The following is a 26,304-nucleotide window of genomic DNA, read 5'->3' as shown; positions in this document are numbered from 1 at the left end:
GTGTTGACTTTAGCTGACAGCCAACATATGAAGGTGCACAGCCGAGTGTCGACTTTAGCTGACAGCCGTCATATGAAGGTGCACAGCCGAGTATGGACTTTAGCTGACAGCCGTGATATCAAGGTGCACAGCCGAGTGTCGACTTTAGCTGACAGCCGTGATATCAAGGTGCACAGCCGAGTATGGACTTTAGCTGACAGCCAACATATGAAGGTGCACAGCCGAGTGTCTTTAGCTGACAGCCGTCATATGAAGGCGCACAGCCGAGTGTCGACTTTAGCTGACAGCCGTCATATGAAGGTGCACAGCCGAGTGTCGACTTTAGCTGACAGCCGTCATATGAAGGTGCACAGCCGAGTATGGACTTTAGCTGACAGCCGTCATATGAAGGTGCACAGCCGAGTGTCGACTTTAGCTGACAGCCGTCATATGAAGGTGCACAGCCGAGTATGGACTTTAGCTGACAGCCGTGATATCAAGGCGCACAGCCGAGTGTCGACTTTAGCTGACAGCCGTCATATGAAGGTGCACAGCCGAGTGTCGACTTTAGCCGACAGCCGTGATATCAAGGTGCACAGCCGAGTATGGACTTTAGCTGACAGCCGTCATATGAAGGCGCACAGCCGAGTGTCGACTTTAGCTGACAGCCGTCATATGAAGGCGCACAGCCGAGTATGGACTTTAGCTGACAGCCGTCATATGAAGGTGCACAGCCGAGTGTCGACGTTAGCTGACAGCCGTCATATGAAGGTGCACAGCCGAGTATGGACTTTAGCTGACAGCCGTCATATGAAGGTGCACAGCCGAGTGTGGACTTTAGCTGACAGCCGTGATATCAAGGCGCACAGCCGAGTATGGACTTTAGCTGACAGCCGTCATATGAAGGTGCACAGCCGAGTGTCGACTTTAGCTGACAGCCGTCATATGAAGGTGCACAGCCGAGTATGGACTTTAGCTGACAGCCGTCATATGAAGGTGCACAGCCGAGTATGGACTTTAGCTGACAGCCGTCATATGAAGGCGCACAGCCGAGTGTCGACTTTAGCTGACAGCCGTCATATGAAGGCGCACAGCCGAGTATGGACTTTAGCTGACAGCCGTCATATGAAGGTGCACAGCCGAGTGTCGACTTTAGCTGACAGCCGTCATATGAAGGTGCACAGCCGAGTATGGACTTTAGCTGACAGCCGTCATATGAAGGTGCACAGCCGAGTGTCGACGTTAGCTGACAGCCGTCATATGAAGGTGCACAGCCGAGTATGGACTTTAGCTGACAGCCGTCATATGAAGGTGCACAGCCGAGTGTGGACTTTAGCTGACAGCCGTGATATCAAGGCGCACAGCCGAGTATGGACTTTAGCTGACAGCCGTCATATGAAGGTGCACAGCCGAGTGTCGACTTTAGCTGACAGCCGTCATATGAAGGTGCACAGCCGAGTATGGACTTTAGCTGACAGCCGTCATATGAAGGTGCACAGCCGAGTATGGACTTTAGCTGACAGCCGTCATATGAAGGCGCACAGCCGAGTGTCGACTTTAGCTGACAGCCGTCATATGAAGGCGCACAGCCGAGTATGGACTTTAGCTGACAGCCGTCATATGAAGGTGCACAGCCGAGTGTCGACTTTAGCTGACAGCCGTCATATGAAGGTGCACAGCCGAGTATGGACTTTAGCTGACAGCCGTCATATGAAGGTGCACAGCCGAGTGTCGACTTTAGCTGACAGCCGTGATATCAAGGCGCACAGCCGAGTATGGACTTTAGCTGACAGCCGTCATATGAAGGTGCACAGCCGAGTGTCGACTTTAGCTGACAGCCGTCATATGAAGGTGCACAGCCGAGTGTCGACTTTAGCTGACAGCCGTCATATGAAGGTGCACAGCCGAGTATGGACTTTAGCTGACAGCCGTCATATGAAGGTGCACAGCCGAGTATGGACTTTAGCTGACAGCCGTCATATGAAGGTGCACAGCCGAGTGTCGACTTTAGCTGACAGCCGACATATGAAGGCGCATAGCCGAGTATGGACTTTAGCTGACAGCCGTCATATGAAGGTGCACAGCCGAGTGTCGACTTTAGCTGACAGCCGTCATATGAAGGTGCACAGCCGAGTATGGACTTTAGCTGACAGCCGTCATATGAAGGCGCACAGCCGAGTGTCGACTTTAGCTGACAGCCGTCATATGAAGGTGCACAGCCGAGTATGGACTTTAGCTGACAGCCGTCATATGAAGGTGCACAGCCGAGTGTCGACTTTAGCTGACAGCCGTCATATGAAGGTGCACAGCCGAGTGTCGACTTTAGCTGACAGCCGTCATATGAAGGTGCACAGCCGAGTATGGACTTTAGCTGACAGCCGTCATATGAAGGTGCACAGCCGAGTGTCGACTTTAGCTGACAGCCGTCATATGAAGGTGCACAGCCGAGTGTCGACTTTAGCTGACAGCCGTCATATGAAGGTGCACAGCCGAGTATGGACTTTAGCTGACAGCCGTGATATCAAGGCGCACAGCCGAGTATGGACTTTAGCTAACAGCCGTCATATGAAGGTGCACAGCCGAGTGTCGACTTTAGCTGACAGCCAACATATGAAGGTGCACAGCCGAGTATGGACTTTAGCTGACAGCCGTCATATGAAGGTGCACAGCCGAGTGTCGACTTTAGCTGACAGCCGTCATATGAAGGTGCACAGCCGAGTGTCGACTTTAGCTGACAGCCGTCATATGAAGGTGCACAGCCGAGTATGGACTTTAGCTGACAGCCGTGATATCAAGGCGCACAGCCGAGTGTCGACTTTAGCTGACAGCCGTGATGCAACTTTTCTAACTTTTCATTTCTCAAAATAAAGTTGTGAACGTTTAGAAAACATACATGTGTATGTCACCTATTCTGATTACGTTACAAGTAAAGCTGCCTGTAAAGTAGAACAAGTTTTCATGCTTTCAAGCTTTCCTCATCGCACAAGAGCAAAACGGACTCGCTGTCAACGCACAGCACAGACCACCGTGCGACTGTCAGTGCGGCTGTGGGCGAGGCTCCGTGCCGGTAAGCGCGGTCCGGAAGTGGCTGAACACAGCGTGGCCTAACAGACGGATCCGAGCCTGAACGTGGAGCTCAGCGGCGCCGCGTCAGCAGGGGGAGCGGGCACGGCCGGTGGCCAGGGGTCCCTGGGAGTGTCCTAGCAGCCAAAGCGCCGTCCTCCGGGTCTGGAAGGTCACGGCTGGCTGAGTGTGAAGACGGAGCCTTGGCAGGCGGTGGGCATGTGCGGGGCGGACCCCAACCCGCGTGTGCATGGCCCTCGCGTGGCCCTGGCTGTGGGGTGGAGACTGCGCGTGAGCTCCACGGGCCGTCGCATCTCGGTGGTCTCGTCTCTTCTCTTCCAACGAGCCCCTCAATCTGAGACGCAGCAGAGCGTCCAGGCGATGCGCCGGCCAGCAGCTGGGGGTGGGGCCCCGGGGCGGCGGCCCAGGGGCCTGGGAAGGAGAATCCCGCCATCCGTGTGGCGCCCTGGAGCAGCGCGCCTGCGCCAAGCCCGGGAGCTGTGGCTCCAGGAGCTGGGTGGGCGGTGGCCACGGCCGGCCCTTGTCACCTGCGCTGCGCTGCTGGGGGCCGGGTCTGGCTCAGAAATGCCGTTTCCCTGGGGCGTCTGTGACGGTCCATGACCGCCCCCCACTGTGGTGTGTGGGGTTTGGGCAAGGCTGGAGGTTGGCCATCGGGGAGCGTGGCGCGAGACCCCTGTGGCTGGGAGAGGGGCCTCTCCCCCCAGCCGCCTCCGCTCCTGGGAGACAGAGCCTCACTTTGGGGCCCAGCTGGAGAGCCGTGGCCTCAGCACAGCTCATGGCAGCTTCCGGCTCCCGGGCTCCAGCGAGCCTCCTGCTGCAGCCTCCGAGCAGCTGGGACCACAGGCACCACACTTCCTTTTAATTCCTCAGAGCTTCCACATTTTCATTTACCTGGTTTTTTCCTTTATGATTTTTTTTCCTGTTCCTCCCAAGCTGGAAACGTTTCCCTTCTTCCACACATCTGACGATTCTGATGGTTTTGGCATTCTCGGAGTCTCGGGGACGCAGCCCACAGGGCGCCCGAGTCTCTCTGGACTGTCACTCCCGCTGTGCACACAGGCAGCCCAGCCCCCCAGCCTTGAGGCCTCGGGCTGGCGCCACGCAGGCACAGCGGGAAAGGCCCGAGTTGGCCTCCGAGTCCGTCTGGGCATCCTGGCGTCCACAGCCCTCCAGACCACAACGCCCACCTCCTCTGCAGGTGCCAGCCCAGCCCCTCGGAACCTTCCAGAAGCGCTGGGCACGCACTCCCCCTTCCGAGGTCTGGCCTCTTGCGCCAGCTGCTCCCGGCCTCTGCGTCCTGGGCCTGCCGGGCCCCCTCGTGCTCTCAGTCCCTCAGAGGGAAGCCCGTCGCCTCACAGGTCCTGTGGTCGGCTCCACGCAAGGCCCGCCCGCCACGCAGCTCTCTGAGCTCGGGCTGTGGGCGCCGGCACGTGACTTTCTGCCTGGTCTCACCCGCGTCTCTGAGGTGCTGGGGATGTTCTGTTCTCGTTTTGTGGATGAGAAACAGGAGCCCAGAGGCAGGTCCACACCAGTGCCCACATGGGGGCTGGAGCCCCTCCTGCGCCCACGCTGACCCGGCCAGCCCCAGCCACACGGGAGCGGCCCTGCCAGACCTCCGTGGCTGGGGTCTTAGGACGCGCTTGTTAGGAAGGACGTTGTGGGGTGGCCGGCGGAGCTGCAGAGAGTGCTAAGCAGGCGAAGCTTCGTGTGGGGCCAGGTTCTGTCTTCTCTAACTGCTGCGGCCGGTGTGCGGACGCCTTGCTTTCGCTATGTCCACTCTGACTGGTTCAGAAAAACGTGCGTGTGTGGGCGTGCCTGTTCCTGTGTGTATGTGCGTGCGCGCCTGTGCCCGCCAGTGGGAGGATCGCAGAGGGGTCGTGGCAGAGTGTGAATGTCAGGGGATGGGGTGAAGGCGAACCCAGTTCCTTGCTGTTTTCTTGCAACTGATTGGAAATTTGAAATTATTTCAAAATAAAGCCGCCCCAAGTCAGTGTACTGCTGTAAAATACTTTGCAAACTGATATTGCTTTAAAAAGGAAAGTCCTGCGGGGTCCTGACTGGCCACGTTGCCTCCTGCTGCGCCCACGCTGGGTGCTGGCGCAGCGCGGCCCTCCCTGGGGCCCCTGGGCTCCCTCCGCAGCTGAGCCCCACGCGCTCCCCGCCCAGACGCCCTGGCCTGGCCGGGGGCACCTGGGGCCGAGTGTCCTGAGCCGCCCTGCCGGCCGCGGTGAGGGTTGTGGCTGACGAGAGCCGGGCGGTGAGGACGATTCCCACCGGAGACGGGAGTGCACGCCGGCTTTGCAGCCAACCGGATTCCATATGCTGTTTCCTCTCCCCAAAGTGCTTGCAGGGGGCCTTGACCCGGGCGTGCCCCGGCGGGTGGAGGTGGGGTGCGGAGAGCCGCCGCCTCACGCCGTGTCCCCCGCAGCGCACCTACCGCGTGCCCAAGGAGATCCGCGTGGAGCCCCAGAAGTTCGCGGAGGAGCTGATCCACCGGCTGGAGGCCGTGCAGCGCACACGGGAAGCCGAGGAGAAGCTGGAGGAGCGGCTGAGGCGCGTGCGCATGGTGAGTGGGCTGCGCGCCCGTCTCCGCCGTTTCCGTGCAGGCGGCAAGTCCCGGGGAGCCTCCGAGAGCCCCCGCCATCGGGCCGCCCCAGCAGGGCTGCGCTTGAGGGGACGGGACAGACGGCATCGCCTGCCCTGGGCTCCTGTGGCCACCGCCACCCGCCGGCCAGCAGGAGCTGGTGAGCCGTGCGCGGCAGGGGGGCCGCGATGTGCCGGTCCTTTCCACACGTGTGCCGGTCCTTTCCACACGTGTGCCGGTCCTTTCCACACGTGTGCCGGTCCTTTCCACACGTGTGCCGGTCCTTTCCACACGTGTGCTGGCTCCTTTCCACACGTGTGCTGGCTCCTTTCCACACGTGTGCCGGTCCTTTCCACACGTGTGCCGGTCCTTTCCACACGTGTGCTGGCTCCTTTCCACACGTGTGCTGGCTCCTTTCCACACGTGTGCCGGTCCTTTCCACACGTGTGCCGGTCCTTTCCACGCGTGTGCCGGTCCTTTCCACACGTGTGCTGGCTCCTTTCCACATGTGTGCCGGTCTTTTCCACACGTGTGCTGGCTCCTTTCCACATGTGTGCCGGTCCTTTCCACACGTGTGCTGGTCCTTTCCACACGTGTGCCGGTCCTTTCCACACGTGTGCTGGTCCTTTCCACACGTGTGCCGGTCCTTTCCACACGTGTGCTGGTCCTTTCCACACGTGTGCCGGTCCTTTCCACACGTGTGCTGGTCCTTTCCACACGTGTGCCGGTCCTTTCCACACGTGTGCTGGCTCCTTTCCACACGTGTGCCGGTCCTTTCCACACGTGTGCTGGCTCCTTTCCACATGTGTGCCGGTCCTTTCCACACGTGTGCTGGCTCCTTTCCACATGTGTGCCGGTCCTTTCCACACGTGTGCTGGCTCCTTTCCACACGTGTGCCGGTCCTTTCCACACGTGTGCCGGTCCTTTCCACACGTGTGCCGGCTCCTTTCCACACGTGTGCCGGTCCTTTCCACACGTGTGCCGGTCCTTTCCACACGTGTGCTGGCTCCTTTCCACATGTGTGCCGGTCCTTTCCACACGTGTGCTGGTCCTTTCCAAAACACGTGTGCCGGCGCCACAGTGCCCGAGACGTCGACCACGGACACGGCAGGCTCTGTGTCCTCCGTGTGTGACATGTGCATGGAGACCACGGAACAGCCCTCCAGGTGCCGTGGGCTCCCCGTGTCGCCTGCAGAAAGGCCTTGTTGTCCTTCTCGGCAGTCGTGGCTCCTCTGGCGGCACGTGGCCACGGCGGCATGGTGGTCCTCCAGGTTGGTTTCAGCGTTTCCTGAACATAAATACTTATGGAATAGAAGGGTTTTGTCTATGTGTTTATGTGTCCACACCCTAAGTTTAAAAGAGACCTTTCCCCACCCCCCGGCAGGGCTGCTCTTTCTTTGAGACAAGGTCTCGCTCTATTGCCCAGGCTGAGCTGCAGCAGCATCAGCCTAGCTCACTGCAGCCTCCAACTCCTGGGCTCAAGCGATCCTCCTGCCTCGGCCTCCCGAGTAGCTGGGACTACAGGCATGCGCCACCATGCCCGGCTAATTTCTTTCTATTTTTAGTAGAGACAGGGTCTCACTCTTGCTTAGGCTGGTCTTGAACTCCTGAGCTCAAGAGGTCCGCCTGCCTCGGCCTCCCAGAGTGCAGGGATTACAGGTGTGAGCCACCTTGCCCGGCCTTCGAGCGAGACATTTTAAAGTTGGGTGTAGCTGTAGGTGTTCAGTGAGCTTTTCTAACATCCGAGTCCGAAAGCTTCCTCCACCCGTGGAGTCCCGGCTCTGTCCGTGGCTGGAGGGAGGACGGCAGCGGCACGGTGCTCCCGAGGGCTGGGCTTGCCCTTCAGCTTGACAGAAAGCACCGAGATGCACACCCCTCGGTTCCTCTCGTGTCGGTTCAGGGCGTGCTCTGTGGACAGAGGCTCCCAAGCTCTCAGGCTGCCATGTGTTCTGGCCTGCGGTGGCCTCCGGCTTGGAGCCAGATCCCAGCACACATCGTCTGTCCTGTGGCTGGCGTGGGCCTCGCGCTGCCTGGGGTGCGGCGTGTCTGCCCAGTGGCCGGCCGTGTGATCACAAGGTTGTCACGGTGTGTGATTTTCTAATGTGTCATGCTGTAGAGAGTAGTCCTTTTTAGAAAGGAATAACTCAGATGTTTAAGGTAACTTACTTTCATTGTAAAATGTGGCCCTGTTTGAGGCATCCATGGTGGGCACGCCAGCGTGGGCATGCCTGTCCCCGGCGCACGTGTGAGGAGCTGGCGGCAAACTCACGGACGTTCACGCAAGGTGCAGGGTTGCCCAGCTCATCCCTGGGCCTCGGTGCCAGGCGGCTGGGCGGGGTCGGGTCGGGTTGGGTCCGGGGAGAAGCGGACGGGAGCCGCAACTGCGGAGCTGGAGTGGCCACGTCTCGCGGACAGATCGATTCCGTAGCGCCCGCTTTCCGGGCGCAGATGACATTCCAGGAGCCCTTGGTGTGAGGGGCACGTTCTCGGAGAGAAAGTGTATTTGTGGCAGTAAAACTGAGAATTAGGAAAACTAAAATCTTGGCTTGAAGAAAGCATAGAAAGGGCTGCCTCTGCGGGGCATCGCGTCTGTCCTCGGCACCGTCCACGCCGCTCCCGGGGCCTCGGCGCACAGGGGTCAAGGCCCCGGCGAGGTCCCCTCCGGTCCGCAGGCCGACCCGACCCACGTCCCAGCCCCGCCCAGCTGGGCAGCGCGGCAGGGCCGGTCCTGTTTCCCGAGAGTTTTCCCCGCGTGTCCGGTTCTCACGGGGCCGGCACTGAGAGGTGACGACGCCCGTTGTCCCCGTGCAGGAGGAGGAAGGTGACGACGGTGACCTGTCTTCCGGCCCCCTGGGCGCGAGTCACAAGCTGCCGCCCGGCCCCTCCTGGCACCACTTCCCGCCGCGCTACGTGGACATGGGCTGCGCCGGGCTCCGGGACGCGCACGAGGAGAACCCCGAGAGCATCCTGGACGAGCACGTGCAGCGGGTGCTCCGCACGCCCGGCCGCCAGTCGCCCGGGCCCGGCCACCGCTCCCCCGACCCCGGGCACGCGGCGAAGGTGCCGGCGGCACTGGGGGGCGGCTCCTCTGCGCACAGCAAGCACCTGCCCAAGTCAGGCGCGAAGCCCGACGTGGCCGGGCTGCACCACCACCGGCACGTCCACCACCACTTGCACCACGGCACCGCGCGGCCCAAGGAGCCGGCCGAGGCAGAGGCCGCCCGCAGGGCCCAGGCCGGCTTTGCGTGGGGCCTGGAGCCACACGGCCATGGAGCCAAGCCCCGCGGCTACTCGGACAGCGCGGGCGCCGGCGACGGCCTGGCCCACGGGTGAGTGTGTGCCGCCGAGCCGCGCGCCGTGGGCGTTATGGCTGCGTGGCCACGTGCCGTGGCTGCTCATGGCACCCCCCTGCGCCTGTGCTGGGAGGTGCTTTTCCAGGGGAGGTTGAGGCACAAGACTGTGGCCTTGTGGGAGGCCAGAACTTCCTGTGAAGCTCACGGGAAACCCACGGCTGCGGCCAACACGCATGACCCAGCCTCTGCTGGGCGTTCCCAGGCCTGGCGAGGGCCCCGGGCGCGTGGTGGGGTGTGCCTGGCTCGCAGGAGCCCGCGGGGCCGGTGGAGTCAGCTGTGCCGGTGCCTGCGTGGGGGAGGCGGCCGCCGAGCCCGTCCCCAGACGGCACCGGAGCAGGCGGCAGCCAGCGGGCCCCTCGGGGGGTCGAGGACGGGGGTGACGCGCAGGTCTTGTTCCCGCAGCGGGAAAGCGGCTGCGCCCTCCAAGAGGAACGCCAAGAAGGCCGACGCTGGGAAGGGTGCCGGCGTCGAGGTGCCGGGGCCCTCAGAGGACGCGGAGAAGACGCAGAAGATCATGCAGTGGATCATCGAGGGGGAGAAGGAGATCAGCAGGCACCGCAAGGCCGGCCACGGGTGAGGGGCGCCCACTCGGCCTGACCCCACCCACGGGAGCGAAGCGGGCGTTGGGGGCCGTGGCGCAGCTGTAGTGTGTAGAGTGGCCCGCTGGGGCGAGCGTCCCCTCTGGCCCCCACTGCCTGCAGGCGGGAGGCTGGGGTGCGGCCCAGGAGGGTTGATCTGGGCTGGCAGCGCCGCCAGGTGAGCATGAGCCAAGTCACTGGAAAGTGAAGCGGCCGCTGCCGGTCTCTGCAGACACAGCCCGGGAGAAGCCTCCTGTGCCCCCGTCACCCCAGCCGCTGGGGTCCTGTCTGGTCCTTACCTCCCCAGCGTCCCCTACAGGGAGGCTGTGGTCTCTGTGGCATGTGGCGTGCAGAGAGCCACGTGTCCAGAATTGTGGCTGTTACGCCACGTGTTTTTTTTTTTTTTTTTTTTTTTTTTGAGACAGAGTCTCTCTCTGTTGGCTCGGCTAGAGCGAGTGCCGTGGCACCAGCCTAGCTCACAGCAACCTCAAACTCCTGGGCTCGAGCGATCCTCCTGCCTCAGCCTCGCGAGTAGCTGGGACTGCAGGCATGCGCCACCATGCCCGGCTAATTTTTTCTATATATATTAGTTGGCTAATTAATTTCTTTGTATTTATAGTAGAGACGGGGTCTCGCTCTCGCTCAGGCTGGTTTTGAACTTCTGACCTCGAGCAATCCGCCCACCTCGGTCTCCCAGAGTGCTAGGATTATAGGCATGAGCCACCGCGCCCAGCCTCTTTCTATTTTTTTTAGTAGAGAGGGGGTCTCGCTCTTGCTCAGGCTGGTCTCAACCTCCTGAGCTCAAGCAATCCTCCCGCCTTGGCCTCCCAGAGTGCTGGGATTACAGGCGTGAGCCACCGTGCCTGGCCATGCCACATGTTCTTGAAGGGTCGGGGGCACAGCGGCATGCTGCGTGCAGTTTCTGATTGATGATATTGTGGATGATTTGCATTTTCATTTTAATTTCCCATGTATTTCAGATTCTTCACAATGAACACTTTAATATGAAGAACTTTTTTGACCAATAAAAATTCTACACTTTTTTTTATACAAAGGCTATATAAAGCCTTTTAAATTTTTTTATTTTTGTTTTAGAGACAAGGCCTTGCTCTGTTGCCTGGGCTGGAGTGCAGTGGTGAGATCACAGCTCACTGCAGCCTCCAACTCCTGGGCTCAGGCGATCCTCCTGCCTCAGCCTCCTCAGTAGCTGGGCCCAGGATACTATTTGTATCTCAGCAAAGCTATTAAAAATAAACTATATAAAAAAGAAGTCTGGACAGCATGGTGGTTCACACTTACAATCCCAGCACTTGGGGAGGCCTGACCTTGAGCGATCTTCCTGCCTCGGCCTCCCAGAGCGCTGGGATTTTACAGGCATGAGCCAGTGAGCCACCGCGCCTGGCCTAAAAGAAAATGTTTGTAATTAGCTAGCCGTGTTGGCATGTGCCTGTAGCCCCAGCAGAAAAACAGAAGTCTGCAAGAAAGGGATGTTTTTATCAGGTGTGCTAAGGAGGGCCTTCACAGGGCTCAGTGGCTGGGCCCAAGTGTGCGCCCCGCCCCGCCCTGCCCCTCAGTGGACGCAGACCTGCCGGGTGGGGTGACCGGGGTGTCAGCTTCTGCCACAGCCCTCTCTTGCCCCCCAGGTCTTCCGGGGCGAGGAAGCCACAGGCCCACGAGAGCTCCCGGCCTGTGTCCCTGGAGCGCCCTGGGGCCGTGCACCCCTGGGCCGGCACCCAGCTGCGGGCCTCCGTGCAGCCCTCACACCTCTTCATCCAAGACCCCACGATGCCGCCCCACCCCGCCCCCAACCCCCTGACCCAGCTGGAGGAGGCCCGCCGGCGCCTGGAGGAGGAGGAGAAGAAAGCCAGCAGGCTGCCCTCCAAGCAGAGGTACGGCCACACGGGGCGCGGGGGGCGTTCCTGGGGCCACAGCCCCTCGGACCCGAGGCCCACGGGAGCCCTTGGGGGACCACCTGCTGGGTGCCCGCCCCCGGCGGCCCCTTCTTTCCTCTGGGCACCACCGTGGAGTTGTGGCTGGTGGCCCTGCCGAGGCGCAGAGGGCTGGATGGTGGCATCCTCACCCGGCAGCATCTACCACGCTCACTGTCCCCAAGGAGAGGGTACTCGCTCCAGCCGCTCACGCCGGGCTGTGGGTGGCAGCAGACGCCTGGGCTGGGCAGGCTGGGCAGGCTGGGCTTGGAGGTGGCGTCCTGGTGGCCTCTTAACAGCCACACAAGAGCGCCCCAGGCGCGCGTGGTTTTCGAACTCTCCTCCTGGGGAGACGCTGACACTGCTGCCTCCGGGGCAGGGCGGCTCTGTCCCAGCCACGAGGAGAGCCCCTGTGCGGTGGCCTTCATGTCCCCGCGGGATCTGGCGTTTCCGACCCTTGCGGCTGGGTCTTGCGGTCACAGGGAAGTCCGTCAGGGAGAATCTCTCTCTCGCCTCAGTCCCGTATTGTGGGCTCAGAGGCTGCTGTGACCTGAGAGTGACCGTTCTTCTCGTCCACCCGGGTCACCAGGACTGGCAGCCCCGCGTCTGAGAGGTGTCGGGGTGCAGACCCTGCTGCGCTGCTCGGGGTCGTGGAAGGTTCATGGTGGGCACCAGGCTCTGAGCTGATGGCAGCCTCGGGACAGAGGGTCACAGGTACTTAGGACCCAGAGGGTGGGCCATCTGTGGCTAAATGTCCCCACCCTGTGACTTCGTTCAGCCACCAGAGGGCTGCTCTGGGCGGGAGCCCTTGCACCGGCTCGTGGCCTGGCCGGACAGAGCCCGTGACCTGCAGGCAGGTGGAGAGTGGGGCACGTGGCCGGATCCAAGGCCCTGGGGCCTGCGCGGGCCCCTGACGGGCTTTCTGAGGGCGAGGGTGAGCGGCGGGATTGGCGCCTCCCAGACCTGGCCTGGGCAGGGCTCTGGGAGGACAGGCTGCTTCTCTGTCCAGTGACGCCTGCCGTGTGCCGTGGGCGTGGGGAGCCGGCGGCCGCTGCGTCCCTGCCGTGAGGAGAACCTGGCGTTGCCGGATTGCTTGTCCGGGTGTGCGCGCGTGACCAGCTGCAGACGGCACAGGCCGGGGGCTGGGTCCTGCCAGGCAGGGCAGAGCTGAGACCGTCGTCACGGTGACACGGCGCACCCGGGCGTGTGCGGCTGTGCGGAGGGAGCTGCCGCATCTAGAACCCAGGACTGGCTGGGTGTGTGCCGGGGCGTGGCCTCCGGGGTACAGGGGGAGCTGGCAGTGCTCGCCAGAGTTGCGCCGGAGAACTGGGGGGGCACTGACAGACTCCCCGGAGGGCGCTTTGCAGCGTGGAGGCCGCACCCCCACGGTGGGTGGGTGGCAGGATTCTGGCACCCAGATCGGTTTCCCAAAGTGTGTTCCAGGGGCGCCTGGCCGGCCACAGACGCGGCAAGCTCCAGACGAGTGAGTGGCGCCCGTTCTCGGCCGTCCGGCAGGGCCTCCGTGCGTGGGTCCCTCGGCCCCTCCCTCCGCCGCCTGCTTGAAGCCGCTCAGGCTGGTGGCGGCCGGCGCGGCCCCACTGACGCGGTTGTTCCCTAGGTATGTGCAGGCGGTCATGCAGCGGGGACGCTCCTGCGTCAGGCCAGCCTGCGCGCCGGTGCTGAGCGTGGTGCCAGCCGTGTCGGACATGGAGCTCTCCGAGACAGAGTACGTGTGCCCCGGGGTCCTCCAGCACCGCCCACCTCGGCCGGGCGTCCAGCCGGCCGGGCGCAGCGCCCGGAGTGCTGGGGCGGAGCAGGTCCCCAGCGCGCCCCTCCCGCCAGGGCTGCTGGCCGCTGCTGCCACGGCGACCCACTCCCCGAGAGGAGGCCTGGGCCTGGCCGGCCTGCGTCCACCGGGCGTCTCGCCGGGCCTCGGAGAGCAGAGCTGCCTCCTGCCGCCTCTGCCCTCCTGAGCCCCCAGCCGGGCCTGGGACTCGCCGGCCCTGCCCCCGGCCTGAGCGGGTTGGGGGCTGCAGCCGTGGTCCTCACGGGCAGGCGCCAAGGTGCCCACGCAGCCGTTGCGACCGTGCACGCCCAGCGCCCCTTGCAGGCCTGGGTGTGTCGCAGCAGGAACGGGACTGAGCAGAGCCTGGGGGGAGGCGCTGCTGGGTCCACACCCCATGCCCCCCAGGCAGGCGGTGTAGACAGGGCTGATGCCTCCTTCCCACCCTTGTGCTCGGAGACGAGGAGGTTCGCCCCAGAGAGGGGCCTTGAGGTGGGTCCCCAGGCCTCGGCCCCCGTGCACCGAGAGCCTCTGCTTGAGGCGTCGCCAGGCTCGAGCCCTGCGGGCTCCAGGAACAGCACGCGGGAGGGCCAGGCACCTGGACCCCAAGTGGCTGGGCGCGCCCAGCTGGCGGGCCGAGTGGCCTGGGTGCTTCCGGAGCGAGGGAGGCCGGGGCTCTGCCTGTCGTCCCAGGCGCTTGGCAGCCCCGGGAGGAGGCCCCTCGCCTGGCAGGAAACGGCGCTGGCCTCGCGCTCTGCGCGCCCGGCTGGCTGCCATCTCTGTCCGCTGGCGGCCCTGCCGTGGGAGCAGGTCCCTCGCAAGCTCGCGCGCCTTCTGTCTGTCCTGAGTTTCGGCGCTTCGGGTCTCGCAGGGGTACGAGCAGCGTGGCTGCTCCTCTGCCCTGGAGGTGGGGTGGCCCAGCCCCCTGCTTCCGCCTGAGCGGCCTGTGTTCACGGTGGCGTGGTCGGGGAGGGGATCCGGACCTGCGTGGTGGTGTCACCGGGCGGGCCGCGCGCCTGGCTGTCGCGGGCGGGCGATGCTCGCTGCCCCGTGAGCGCGGCTGGTGCGGGACCCGGGCGGCAGGCTCCTGGCTCTCCCGAGTGTGGGCAGTCCAGCGCCTGGGTCCTGCCGTCGGGCCCTGGGGGACCCAGGCCTGAGCCCTGTGACCACCCTGTCTGTTCCCAGGACGAAACCCCAGAGGAAGGCGGGCAGCGGCGGGAGCGCGCAGGCCTGCGACAGCGTCGTGGTGGCCTACTACTTCTGCGGGGAGCCCATCCCCTACCGCACTGTGGTGCGGGGCCGCGCCGTCACGCTGGGCCAGTTCAAGGAGCTGCTGACCAAGAAGGGCAGCTACAGGTGAGCACCACGGGGTCACACCAAGGCCCTGGCCTGCCGGTTCCCGCCCGCTCACCCGTGCAGGGCTTGTCCACACCTGTCCACACCTGATGGGCCACGGGCAGCGTCGGGACTCGGGCCTCTCCCTGAGCTGCTCAGCCCTGGCGGCCCCGGTGAGTCCGTGGGAGGAGCAGAGGGCAGAGCCGGGACAGCTGGGACGGGGCCTGGGCTCTGGGGGGGGCACGTCCCTGTCACTGCAGGGGAGACGGGGCCCAGCCTCAGGCTTGGCAGCTCCTGCCTGGCAGCGCCCAGAGCCCAGGGCAGGGGCTCCTGGGGGATTATCAGCACCTCCCCACAGGCTGAGCCCATCCGCACGGCGGCTCCGGGTTCACACACCTGCTCCTGGCACTGGCCCGGTCTCCCAGGGCTGGGGGGAAGCACACCGGGGTGGTCCTGGGGTGGGTGTGCGCAGCCCGCGCCGGCCCCAGGAGCGGTCGCCGGGCTCACGGTTCCCCCCCACACCCCGCAGATACTACTTCAAGAAAGTGAGCGACGAGTTCGATTGTGGAGTGGTATTTGAGGAGGTTCGCGAGGACGAGGCCTTCCTGCCCGTCTTTGAGGAGAAGATCATCGGCAAGGTGGAGAAGGTGGACTGACCACCGGGCCGGCCACACCCACGAGGACAGTCCCGGTGCGCCGCGCATCGGTGTGGCAGGGAAGGGCCGGGTGCGCCGCCCTCCTGGCCTGCCTGTGTCTGGCGCGGGCCCACCCGCCCCACGGCCATCCTCAGGGCCCGGCCTCGGCCCCACGGGCGCTCAGCACGGGAGTCCACGTCCCCGCGGGGCTCGCCTGTAGCGGTCTGGCCGGGCCCAGGCCGAGAGCAGGGGCCTCCACGACTTGTACATGTCACCGAGTGCCTTTGACACAGCGTGTCTCCTACCTGCCACTGTGTGGACCCCCCGCCTGGCCTCAGCCTCAGCCACTCGGTCGGCGGTCCCGGGCCCCTCCTGGGGCCGTGTAAATATGTACATTTCTCAGGCCGGGCGGCAGGGGGCCGCCCACGCCCATTTTTCACACGATGACTTGTACAATTATCTTTTCAAAGGTACTTGGATAATAATGAAATAAAACCGTTTTTGAACCTGGCTGTGGCGCACTGTCTGCTGCTGGTAAAGCCCCGGCCACGAAGGGGGGCCCACGGGCCTCCAGACCCCAGCCAGGACTCCGCCCGGGAGGGCCGGGCCCAGCCCCCATGAAAGAGGCCCATCTGTGGCCAAAGTGGGGCGGGGGCGGGGGCCGCGCCAGGCAGGCCTCGTGCAGGAACCAGACGCACAGAGCAGAGCAAAGTGTTTTATTCTCAGCTCTCTCCCCTGAGGGCAGCTACAGCTCCTCCTTGGGCCCCACAGTGGAGTTGGCTGGCGACTCCTGGAAGAGGTCACAGGCCGGCTCAGGCTCTGCCCTCGGCCACCCCTGCCCCAGCCAGCCCTGCTGACAAGCAGAGGGGACTTGTCCAGAGGCCTGGAACCCCGGGTCAGGGCACCCACCGGGGCGGGGGCTCCAGGCTCCTCCGTGGGCTCCGTGGGCAGTTCACCCCCGTGGTCGAGGAACTTGGACAAGGTCTCCAGGTCCCTGGGGCCTTTGTACTCAGTCACCTGCGGAGGGGCGAGAGGGCCTGGAGGACATACCCCTCCCTGCAGGTCCGGGGTCGGGACCCAGCCCCAGCCCAGGGAAGAGGGTCCTGGCTCCTGCCGAAGCCCCCCCACCCCTCCTCACCTTCCGGCCGGGCCCTGCCGGGAAGTACTTGAGAGTGGGGAAGCCGCGCACGGCCAGGCCCTCCAGCTCGTTGGCTGTGGCATCCAGCTCAGCAATGACAATGTCCTCGTGGTCCTTGTACTTCTCGGCCAGCGCCTCCCAGGCGGGGGCCATCTCCCTGCAGTGGGCGCACCACGGGGCATCTGGGACGGAGGCTGAGCATGGCCTGCGCGGCCCCCGCCCGCCACCCCCGCACCACTCACAGAACTTGACAAACACGTTCTTGGTTTCGTCAAAAGCCACCTGCTCGAAATTCTTGCTCACGAGGGTCTTGACCGGCTGCTGGTCCCAGTCCGGGGGCACCTCCTGGCTCAGGAGATAGGGCTGGGGCCGAGCCGGGCGCCTCACTGAGGGCTCTGCATGGTGGCCCCGCCACGGCTCCCGCCCCGCCCCGCGGTGGGCAGTGAGGCTGCCCACCTGGACGTGGCCGCTGAGGACCGCCTGGCAGAAGGCAGCCACGGACGCGGCGGTCACAGGCTCCCCGGTCGCAGGTGCGTACTTCCTGGCGGTCTCCACGTTGACCAGGCGCAGGGTGGGGGCCACCTCAGCCCTGAGGCCGAAGTACTGCAGCACGTGGCCGTTGTCTGCAGCGTCATCCACGTCCACGACCACGAACAGCACCTGCCAGGGGAGTCCAGGCTGGGGACCCCGCCACCCCACGGCCCCTGGCCCCCTGGCCCCACGGTACCTGCCCCCGGAACGGCGGAGCCGCCTCCTGGAAGCCCGCCAGGAGCTCCCTGTGCGGAGCCAGGGTCTGGTTGACAAACAGCAGCAGGTGGTTGAGGATCCTGGCAGCGAAGATCTTGGGGGACGTCTGCAGTGGGGGGGCTCATGACTCAGGGTACCCCCAGATCGTGGGGACGTCTGCAAAGGGTGCTCATGACTCTGTAAACATCCCCACGATCTGGGGGTGCCCTAAGCGGGCTCATGACTTGGCACCCCCAGATCTTAGGGATGTCTACAAAAGGGAATTCATGACTCGGCACCCCCAGATCTTAGGGATGTCTGCAGTGGGGGGGCTCATGACTCAGGGCACCCCCACCTTCAGGGCACCCCCAGATCTTAGGGATGTCTACAAAAGGGAGTTCATGACTCAGGGCACCCCCAGATCTTAGGGATGTCTGCAGTGGGGAGGCTCATGACTCAGGGCACCCCCACCTTCAGGGCACCCCCAGATCTTAGGGATGTCTACAAAAGGGAGTTCATGACTCAGGGCACCCCCAGATCTTAGGGATGTCTGCAGTGGGGGGGCTCATGACTCAGGGCAGCCCCACCAGGGGACCTGCCTGGCACCTGTGGCTGACGCACCTGGCTGTTGTACTCGGTGACCAGGCGCATGCTGTGTGTGACGAGAAATCGGGACAGGTCCGCCAGGTCCAGGCCGAGCTCCTTGTCCACGGGGAAGTCCGCCCTCCCCTCGTCAAACTGGACAGTGCCGGGCGGTCAGTGGGAGCCGCAGCCCCGAGCCCGACCCACCTTTTTTTTTTTTTTTTTTTTTTGAGACAGTCTCGCTTTGTTGCCCAGGCTAGCGTGAGTGCCATGGCGTCAGCCTAGCTCACAGCAACCTCAAACTCCTGGGCTCAAACGATCCTGCTGCCTCAGCCTCCCGAGTAGCTAGGACTACAGGCATGCGCCACCATGCTCGGCTAATTTTTTCTATACATATTAGTTGGCCAATTAATTTATTTCTATTTATAGTAGAGACGGGGTCTCGCTCTTGCTCAGGCTGGTTTTGAACTCCTGACCTTGAGCGATCCGCCTACCTCGGCCTCCCAGAGTGCTAGGATTACAGGTGTGAGCCACCGCACCCGGCCCCGACCCACCTTCTTGAGGAGGACCACGGTGTCGCCAGTGAGATCAAACTTCTGAAAGAGCTGCGGCCGGTCAGTGAGGCCAAAGGTCATGTCCAGGGCATCCTGGGCCAGGGCCAAGAAGGTGGCCACGTCCCTGTCCTGCAGGTCCTGCAGGGCCCGGCCCTGTGAGGCTGGTGGCTGCCGTGGTTGCTGCCCCGCGGCCCAGCCCCACCAGCCGGCTTACCTGGAAGAAGCCGATGACCACCACGTCCCAGGCACCCGCCAGCGCCCGGACGCCTGCCTCGTCTTCCAGCCGCGTGGCGCTGGGCCCCACCCGCCTCCTCAGCCACTCGGCGACGCCCTCCGCCTCCAGGGGGCCTGCGGAGAGCCGCCCTCAGCCTGGGCTCATCCCGGCTGGCCCCAACCCACGCCACGCCCGCGCTCACCTGTGTAGTCCTCCGGGTGCGTGCGGTTCCCGTCACGGAAGAACTTGAGCGTGGGGTACTCCGTCACCCCAAACTCCTCTGTCAGCTCTGGCTCCGCCGTCCCATCCACCTTGGCCAGCGCAGCCGGGGTTGACGCGGCCGCCAGCAGGGCGGCCGCCTTGCGGTACTCGGGGGCGAGCGCCTTGCAGCGCGCACACCACGGGGCGTCTGGGGAACAAAGCCGTGAGTGCCCCAGGCCTGGCCCCCTCCCTGCCCGCCCAGAACCCGCAGCACCTCCAAGCGGGGTGCAAGCGCTCTGCTTGCGCTCGCCGCTCCAGGGCCCCCCTAGCCTTGGCCCCCGCCAAGCCTGAGCACCAGAGGCTCCTTGAGACCCCTGGGGCTGGGGGCGCAGGGCCCAGCCAGATGTGAAGAGCCCGAGAAGCCTCCTATCACTGCTTTCTGGGGCTCCCGGGCCACATGTGCCTGCCTGCCGTGGCCTGCCAAGTAAGAGACGTGGTTTTTATGTTTGCGAAGGGTTGTAAAAAGACCACAGAAGCGTAAATACACGTGTCCGAGCTGTCTGGGCCTTTACGGGGAGAGTTCGTAGGGCACCACCACTAGCCACCTGGAGACGTGGCCAACCGGCCGGCAGCAAGGTCAGCGTCCCGGCCACAGCTGGAAGAGCAGGGAGGTGCAGGCCCTCTGGGGTACGAGGGTCCATGCACTACCGACCGCCTGCTCAGACCAGACCCCGGCCCAGCTAAACCCCAGGGCTCCAGCTCAGCGCTGTCCAGGGCACTGGATGCCTGGGGGGGGTGGGGGGGCAAGTGCCTGCAGGAGGCCCCTCCTGTGCCGGTGCCTCTGACACGCGGGGTCCAGCCCAGTGGTCCCTGCGTCCCCAGCCCCGCACACACTCACAGAACTCCACCAGCAGGGCGGGGTGGTCCTGCAGGGCCAGGCCCAGGCTGTGGCGGCTCAGGGCCAAGATCCCATCCTCCCTGGGCACCTTCTCCTCAGGGGGCTCCTCCAGGAGCTCCTCTGGGGAACCCTCAGGCCCCTGTCCCTGTCCCCAAGGGCTGGAGGCTCCAAGCAGCAGCAGCAGCAGCACAGGCAGGAGCTGGCTGTCCATGGCGCTGCGGGCCCAGCGGGGCAGGGGCAGATAAGGAGCCTGGAGGCCAAGCAGCAGCCGCCACGTGGCACCCAGGCCCGGCCACAGGGACGATAAGGCCCACAGCTCCCCCAGCCCCCACGGGAGCGGGAGGCAGAAAGAGGCGACACAAGGGCACTGAGACAGGGCGATGTTTAATGGGACTGTTCAGGGCAGCACCAGGCCCGGGGTGGGGGGCTCCCAGGACAGAGCAGGGGTGGGGGACGGGTCTGGTCACTCGCGAGGGGGCTGGGGGATGCTTGGGGGTCCCTGTGCAGCAACGGACGGACGGAGGGAGGGAGGAAGGGAAACAAGGACCCCGAGTGGCGGTGGGGTTCAGTCCTTCCACTCCTGGCAGATGTGCAGGCCCCACTCCCAGGACAGGTGGTCTGTCCTGTCGTCGTCCGTGAAGAGGGACGAGACGGTGTAGGGGCCTCGCACCAGCACGCCCCGCGGCGCCTCCTCCACCGGAGTCACAAACTCGTACTCCTGGGCGCTGGGGCCGAAACTGCCCACCATGTAGACAGCCTTGTCCACTGGTGGAGGGCACGGGTGTCAGGGGCCGCCCTCTGCCCCGCCAGCCCCCTCCACGGTGCCCCATGCCCCCCCACTCTGCCCTCACCTCGCAGGCCCCGGCGGTAGGTGTGGTGCAGACACCTGAGGCCGCTGACGATCTCCCTGTTGACCTGGGGGACAGAGGCGTTAGGGGGCCCCTAGGGGCTGGGCCCCGGGCGGGCCATGCCCCCCACCACAGCTGCCCTCACCTTGAAGGTGATCTTCACTTTGTAATCAACACCCTCCTTCAGGACAAACACCTGGTTTTTCAGCGCAGCCAGGTCCCCTGTTAGGGAAATGGCAGCTAAGGTCCGAAGTCCTGTCCCCAGAAGTCCCTATGTGGGCACCATGCCCATGAGGTCTGCAGGGACAGGCCCAGGGTGAGAGCACAAACGTGCACCTGTGAGGGCCCCACCTGGGCTCAGGTTGCACCTGGCGTCCTGGGAGTTACCTGTGAGGTCCATGGTGATGGGCGCTGGAGCCTGCTCAGACAGCAGCGTCAGCCTGCTCACCTGCACGTTGGGCAGGCTCGGGTCTGGGGAGACACTGAAAGTCTGCCGGATGCCCCACCCGGCCCCGCCCCGCCACCCCCGCCCCGGCCCTCTGAGCCCAGGCCCCGTCCATACCCACGGCGGGCGGCAGGGGCCCCAGCAGCACCCGCTTGTACTTGGCCAGGCTCTCATCCTCCGGGTCCAGCTGCCGGATCTCCAGCACGCTCTTCCTGCCTGGCGCCCGGTACTCCGGCACGGCCTCGTCCAGCACTTCATCCGGCTGCAGATGCCCCCCCTCCTTGTCGGTCAGGAGAACTGCGGGTCAAGGAGGGCGCGTGAGCAGCCGCCACCAGCTCGCCCTGGCATTGGAGCGCCCACCTGGCCACGGCACCTCCCGCTGCCCAAAGGAACCAAAGCAGGAGCCTGAGGTGGGCCACCGGTGCACCCCGATTTGAGGGGCCCTGGCAGCTGGAGACTGGGCCAGCCCTGCAGCGGCACCAGCTCCTGGCCCAGCTGTCCATCCAGGGCCCCTCCCTGACTCTGAGGCCAAAGGTGGGGGGAACAAAGACCCCAAATGAAGGACAGCTCCAAGGGCTGGGGGCTACTATCAAAGTGGTGACCCCCAGGGCCCTCCCTAGAGCAGAGATGCTGCCCTCCCAGTATTCTGGGGCTCCCCACATTCTGGGCTCTTCCCATAGTGCCCTAGGACACCTCCAGGTCCCCCACCATCCTGGTCTGGGATGGGGTCTCTCCAAACACTTTCCACAGTCCTAGGGGTCCCCCGCCCCCGCGGTGCGCCTGGAGCACGGGGTGGTTCTCCACACCCTGAGCTCATGTTCTGGGGCCACTTCCTCTGCCTCGGGGAGGGTCCCTCTGAGTCTTGGCCCCCTGTGCTCCCGTCTCCGCAGGGACCACCACCACATGCCCTGAGGAGCCCCAGCCCCACCCAGGAGTGGGGATCCAGGCCGCGGTCCCCAAGCGGAGCCACTGCCTCCCTGTGTCACAAACACACCCTTCCACTCTTGGCTCCCTTCCCACGAGGGTCGCGACTGGACGCAGTCCCCCCCACCCCGGGCGGGGTCTGCACCACGCGCGCCCCTAAAGTTGCCGCGGGGGAGGGGCCGGCGCGCACCGGGCAGAGACCCTGCCTGTCGAGACTCCCCCACCCGCGCCCACCGGCCGCTCACCTCGGGCGCACAGCGCCAGCCGGAGCAGCTCCAGCAGCTGCGCCCCCAGCTCGCACGCGTCCAGGCCCAGCATGGTGGCGCGCGGCGCGGCCCGGCCCGGCCCGCCGAGGAGCCGCCGCCCGCCCCGCCGCCGCCGCCCGGCTCGGCGCTCAGCCCCGGCGCGACTGCGGTGAGCTCATCCCGGCCGGGAGCGCCCCCCGCGCCCAGCGCCGCGCCCGCGCCGCGCGCCCCCAGCCGCTCCGCGGACCCCGCGCAGCCCCGAAGAGACGCGCGTGTCGCCCGCACGGCGCACCCGGACCCCGCGCAGAGGCGCCCGGACGCGGACGCACGCGGCTGCGGTCACGATCCCGGCGCCCGCCCGCCCGCCGGCTCCGCGCGCCGGCCGTCAGGGCCGCCCCGCCCCCACGGCGCCGGCGGGAGTCGGGGGTTCTCCCGGGAAGCCCTCGCAGCCGCGCGGGGCTGGGGGCGCCGAGCGGAGCAGGTGCGCCCCCGCCCCCGCCGCGTCTCCAGCGTCTCCAGGCGGCCATTATCCGCAGCAGCGCAGGCCACACCTGGGCCCGCAGCCCTCCGCCCTCCCCGCGCCCCAGCAGCCTGTCTGGGAGGAGGGGACTCCTGGGGCAGCCCAGCCGGCGGGGGGAGCGGCGCCCCGCGCCCTGGAGGTCCGCAGTCACCAGCGGGGAGGACCCGCGCGAACACGAGTCCCACCCCCACATTCAGGTGCGGCCTGGAGACGCCCGCAGACATACAGGATCCCGCAAACGCTGACGGAGGCGGCAGACCCACGGGAGTGGCCCTTCCTGGGGGGGGGGTCTCTGCCCCGCCCTGGAGGCCCAATTACCAAGGCCCCTGTCCTTGGGGAGAGTCCGTTGCCACAACAGCACAGCAGCAATGGGGGGTTGTGCTAACGGGTCACAGTAGGAGCTTCGGATCCCAACACCTCAGCTGAGACCAGAGGTGGGTGGGGAGCGGGGTTGTCAGTGGGGGGTGGCAGGGCCTTAGGCTGGGGAACAGTTGGACCGAAGGCCTACCTCTGAGTAAGGGAGGTGGCAGAACACCAGCCTGAGCCATCTTTTCAGACACTCCCTGTCCCCCATCCCCATTTCTGGGGACACAGATCAGACCCACCTGTGTCCACACAGCATCTCTGAGCAGGAAACCACCTTGGGTGCTGGGGGCAGTGGGGTTGGGTTGGGACTGTCCCCCTTGGATTCCCCCATCTGCCCACAGCCTCTCCAAGGCAGGATCCTGCGAGCCGGGCCCAGGCTCCCCTAGACGCCCCCTTGGCTGTGCCTCCCCTGCAGGGACCGGGGTGTTGGCCACTGGTCTCCGGGCTGCAGATGGTGCCTCCCGTCCAGAGCGTAGCTTGACCCTGGAGCCAGCCTGGCCTACCACAAGGGAGATGGGATCCTGGCACGAGAGCTCCCCTCCAGCCAGGGCCCGACCTTGTCCCCGACCTGTCCTCTCCAGCAATGGAAACGGGCTAGTGTCTGGAGGCTCCTGGTGCAAGGCCCACCCCAACCCTGCCCAGCCCCCAGGACCCCGGGTGCAGCAGGGGAGGAGAGGTCCCTGTCTACAAGAAAGCAGAAACAGGCCTGTTGCAGCTACTCTTTTTGCTCCTGAGCTTGGTAGCGAAGGAATGAATAACTACTCAAAAACACACAGTGCTTAGAGAGAAGGGGAGAGGCCAAAATCTAAAGGAGAAAATGGTCCCCTCAGCTACGTTCCTCCCTGTATTTATTTCCAAGGACACGTGCAAAGGATCCGAGCCGTCTGCTAATTTCTTTAACAACTTCCACACAGGTCAGCTGTTTTCAGCTGAACTTTGCACTCAGCAAACAAGCAGCTCCGGGCAGGTGTTTTCGCCTGACCCTTCATTCACCTGCTCAGGTTCTTTCCATCCATCCATCCATCCATCCATCCATCCATCCATCCATCCATCCTTTCTTCCAGGCCCAGCCCCAGCAGGTCCCCTTGTGCATGTTTAAAATTAGAGACGGGGTGTGCGTAGGAAAAAGATGTAAGCTTCAGCCAGTGCCTCTTCATACTGGCATTGGGAGGTCATCAATTGGCGGATCCGTCCTGGAAAATAAGAGACACAAAGTGACAAGACCAAGCACGACAGGCTGATAATATAGACAATTCTGAGTGGTCATGGGAACGCACCGTGCTGTATGATGTAAGTCGGTAACACCCACAGGAGGATTAGAGGAACGATAAACTGCTGACTCTGTGCTATTAAGCCAGTCCGTTCTGCTTCTCTGCCAGGGACGTGGAGGCAATGTCCTTCCCCAGTCCATGCTGAGTCGTTGGTAGGCAGAAGATTCTCCAGTCCCCCCGTGTTAGGGGCTCAAACACAGGCGGGGTTAAGACATGAGCCCGGCAAACTGCGCCTGTGCTGCCCAGGAGAAAGAGAAGGAGAAAAAGGCTGCAACGCAGCCGGCGGGCACCCGACTGCCGTTAGGACAATGCTGTCTTCCTGCACATGAGTGCTGTCCTAGAACTTCTGGTTCGACAGGACACCGGGCAGCTTCTAAGGGGTGTTGCAAAGCGCGCAGATGATAGATCTGCTGACCTTGTGTCAGGTGCGGTCCCGAGTTAGAACTCCCCTTCTGAAACTACACGCCTGGGTCCCTTTCCCAAAGCGGCGGCGGGCTGTCCCTTACCAGGTGATTCCCCTTGTAGTCTGGACGACAGAAACGCTCACCGGACGCGTGAATTCCTGAGGCATGTCTGGGTCACCACTTGTCGAGGCTGCTCTTTGGCTCCTGAGCTCGGTAGCGAAGGAACGAATGAGTACTCAGAGCACATGGTGCTTAGAGAGAAGAGGGAACCTAAAGGAGAAAGAAAGTGGCCTCCTCAGCTACATTCCTCCCGTATTTATTTCCAAGGACACATGCAAAGGGTCAGCGCCGCTTGTTAATTTCTTTAACAACTTCCACACAGGTCAGCTGTTTTCAGCTGGACTTTGCACTCAGCAAACAAGCAGCTCCGGGCAGGTGTTTTCGCCTGACCCTTCATTCACCTGCTCAGGTTCTTTCCATCCATCCTTTCTTCTAGGCCCAGCCCCTACACAGGCCTGTTTGCACCTTTTTTTTTTTTTTTTTTTTTGAGACAGCGTCTCCATTGGCCGAGCTAGAGTGCCGTGGCATCAGCCTAGCTCACAGCAACTTCAAACTCCTGGGCTCAAGCCATCCTCCTGCCTCAGCCTCCCGAGTAGCTGGGACTACAGGCATGCGCCACCATGACCAGATAAATTTTTTTTAATTATTAAAAATGTTATAACATATTTTTTCTATTTAGGAGAAATCAAAATTATGGTTCCAGCTAATTTGTTCTATGTATTTTTAGTTGTCCAATTAATTTCTTTCTATTTTTAGTGGAGACAGGTTCTTGCTCTTGCACAGTCAGGCTGATTTCGAACTCCTGACCTTGAGCGATCCACCTGCCTCAGCCTCCCAGAGTGCTAGGATTACAGGCATGATGCACCCTTTAAAAATAGGTCAATGAGCCGGGCACGGTGGCTCACGCCTGTAATCCTAGCACTCTGGGAGGCCGAGGCGGGCGGATCGCTCAAGGTCAGGAGTTTGAAACCAGCCTGAGCAAGAGCAAGACCCCATCTCTACTATAAATAGAAAGAAATTAATTGGCCAACTAATATATATATAAAAAAAAAATTAGCTGGGCATGGTGGCGCATGCCTGTAGTCCCAACTACTCGGGAGGCTGAGGCAGAAGGATTGCTTGAGCCCAGGAGTTTGAGGTTGCTGTGAATTGGGCTTATGCCACGGCACTCACTCTAGCCTGGGCAACAAGGGAGACTCTGTCTCAAAAAAAAAAAAAAAAATAGGTCAATGGTCCTGCCCAGTGGAGCCTGAAGGGCCCAGGCCTAGCTCAGGAGGTCTGGGGTAGGTGTGGACAAGCTGCTGGAGGCTGGGAGTGGGGCCCTGAGACCGTGGCCCCTGGTGACACTGGGTGGAGAGGGCACTGAGATCCCTCCCCCGGCAACAAAATGCCTCCCCCCAGTTCCAGAGTCCCCTGGGCAGGGTCTCTTCCCATTCCCCAAGTGCCCACCAGGCCCCTGGCAACTGAGCCATCTGCCATGCTCCCCTCCTCCCCACCTGGAAGGACCCCGCTCAGGGACCCACAGCAGGGGACGGGGAGACACAAGCCAACACATGCAGCCACCAGCCCATGTGTGAACACCAGCAGACCAGCCTGGCACCCCAAGACCCGCACCTCGGTGGTGCGTGGTACCGAGCCAGCGCAGGCAC

At 63.6% G+C, this 26,304-nt stretch overlaps 3 protein-coding genes and 1 long non-coding RNA gene across 5 annotated transcripts in view; 1 reads left to right on the top strand and 3 right to left on the bottom strand.

Annotated features, from left to right (window-relative positions):
- Positions 1-15,769, top strand: part of AXIN1 (axin 1) — a 49,231-nt gene extending 33,462 nt beyond the window's left edge. The window contains exons 5-11 of one of the 2 annotated variants that reach the window (XM_075994901.1): positions 5,492-5,629; positions 8,459-8,976; positions 9,403-9,573; positions 11,222-11,467; positions 13,125-13,232; positions 14,475-14,645; positions 15,154-15,769. In XM_075994901.1, coding sequence (XP_075851016.1) covers positions 5,492-5,629; positions 8,459-8,976; positions 9,403-9,573; positions 11,222-11,467; positions 13,125-13,232; positions 14,475-14,645; positions 15,154-15,280 — 1,479 coding nt within the window. In that variant the 3' untranslated portion in view covers positions 15,281-15,769. The remainder of the gene's footprint in view (positions 1-5,491; positions 5,630-8,458; positions 8,977-9,402; positions 9,574-11,221; positions 11,468-13,124; positions 13,233-14,474; positions 14,646-15,153) is intronic. The other variant, XM_075994902.1, reaches the window with a different exon arrangement.
- Positions 15,770-15,965: 196 nt separating this feature from the next.
- PDIA2 (protein disulfide isomerase family A member 2) lies at positions 15,966-19,783 on the bottom strand. Its single transcript, XM_012737799.3, has 11 exons — positions 19,573-19,783; positions 18,676-18,882; positions 18,474-18,607; positions 18,260-18,397; positions 17,745-17,861; positions 17,125-17,250; positions 16,854-17,057; positions 16,640-16,760; positions 16,398-16,579; positions 16,169-16,276; positions 15,966-16,049 (listed from the first exon to the last, which is right to left on the bottom strand). The coding sequence occupies exons 1-11, from the start codon at positions 19,781-19,783 to the stop codon at positions 16,005-16,007; spliced, it is 1,593 nt and encodes a 530-aa protein (XP_012593253.3). The 3' UTR covers positions 15,966-16,004.
- A 100-nt stretch (positions 19,784-19,883) lies between these two features.
- On the bottom strand, positions 19,884-22,314 carry ARHGDIG (Rho GDP dissociation inhibitor gamma). Its single transcript, XM_012737797.3, has 6 exons — positions 22,035-22,314; positions 20,983-21,162; positions 20,808-20,891; positions 20,566-20,642; positions 20,424-20,487; positions 19,884-20,337 (listed from the first exon to the last, which is right to left on the bottom strand). Exons 1-6 carry the CDS (start codon positions 22,105-22,107, stop codon positions 20,138-20,140), a joined length of 678 nt encoding a protein of 225 aa, XP_012593251.1. The 5' UTR covers positions 22,108-22,314; the 3' UTR covers positions 19,884-20,137.
- Positions 22,315-22,615: 301 nt separating this feature from the next.
- Positions 22,616-25,024, bottom strand: LOC105856261 (uncharacterized). The gene is made up of 3 exons (XR_001147048.3): positions 24,698-25,024; positions 24,198-24,429; positions 22,616-24,113 (listed from the first exon to the last, which is right to left on the bottom strand). It is a non-coding gene; the product is annotated as an uncharacterized LOC105856261 (long non-coding RNA).
- Positions 25,025-26,304: the final 1,280 nt, after the last annotated feature.

This window comes from Microcebus murinus, chromosome 19 (genome assembly GCF_040939455.1).
Source record: "Microcebus murinus isolate Inina chromosome 19, M.murinus_Inina_mat1.0, whole genome shotgun sequence".
NCBI lineage: Eukaryota > Metazoa > Chordata > Mammalia > Primates > Cheirogaleidae > Microcebus > Microcebus murinus.
Note: the sequence above shows the minus strand (reverse complement) of the source record. Positions and strands in the feature narration are given on the sequence as shown.

Bases quoted from the DNA above. Each gene is read 5' to 3' on its own strand.
- PDIA2 (XM_012737799.3), bottom strand. From the start codon at position 19,783: ATGGACAGCCAGCTCCTGCCTGTGCTGCTGCTGCTGCTGCTTGGAGCC. The intron at 17,862-18,259 runs GTGGGTCGGGGC...GGCACTGTCCAG, and splicing joins CCGTGGTCCTCCTCAAGAAG to TTTGACGAGGGGAGGGCGGA. The intron at 17,251-17,744 runs GTGCGTCAGCCA...CCCCCACTGCAG, and splicing joins TCACCGAGTACAACAGCCAG to ACGTCCCCCAAGATCTTCGC.
- ARHGDIG (XM_012737797.3), bottom strand. From the start codon at position 22,107: ATGCTGGGCCTGGACGCGTGCGAGCTGGGGGCGCAGCTGCTGGAGCTG. The intron at 21,163-22,034 runs GTGAGCGGCCGG...CTTGACCCGCAG, and splicing joins GCTGGCGCTGTGCGCCCGAG to TTCTCCTGACCGACAAGGAG. The intron at 20,643-20,807 runs GTAACTCCCAGG...TTTCCCTAACAG, and splicing joins CATCACCATGGACCTCACAG to GGGACCTGGCTGCGCTGAAA.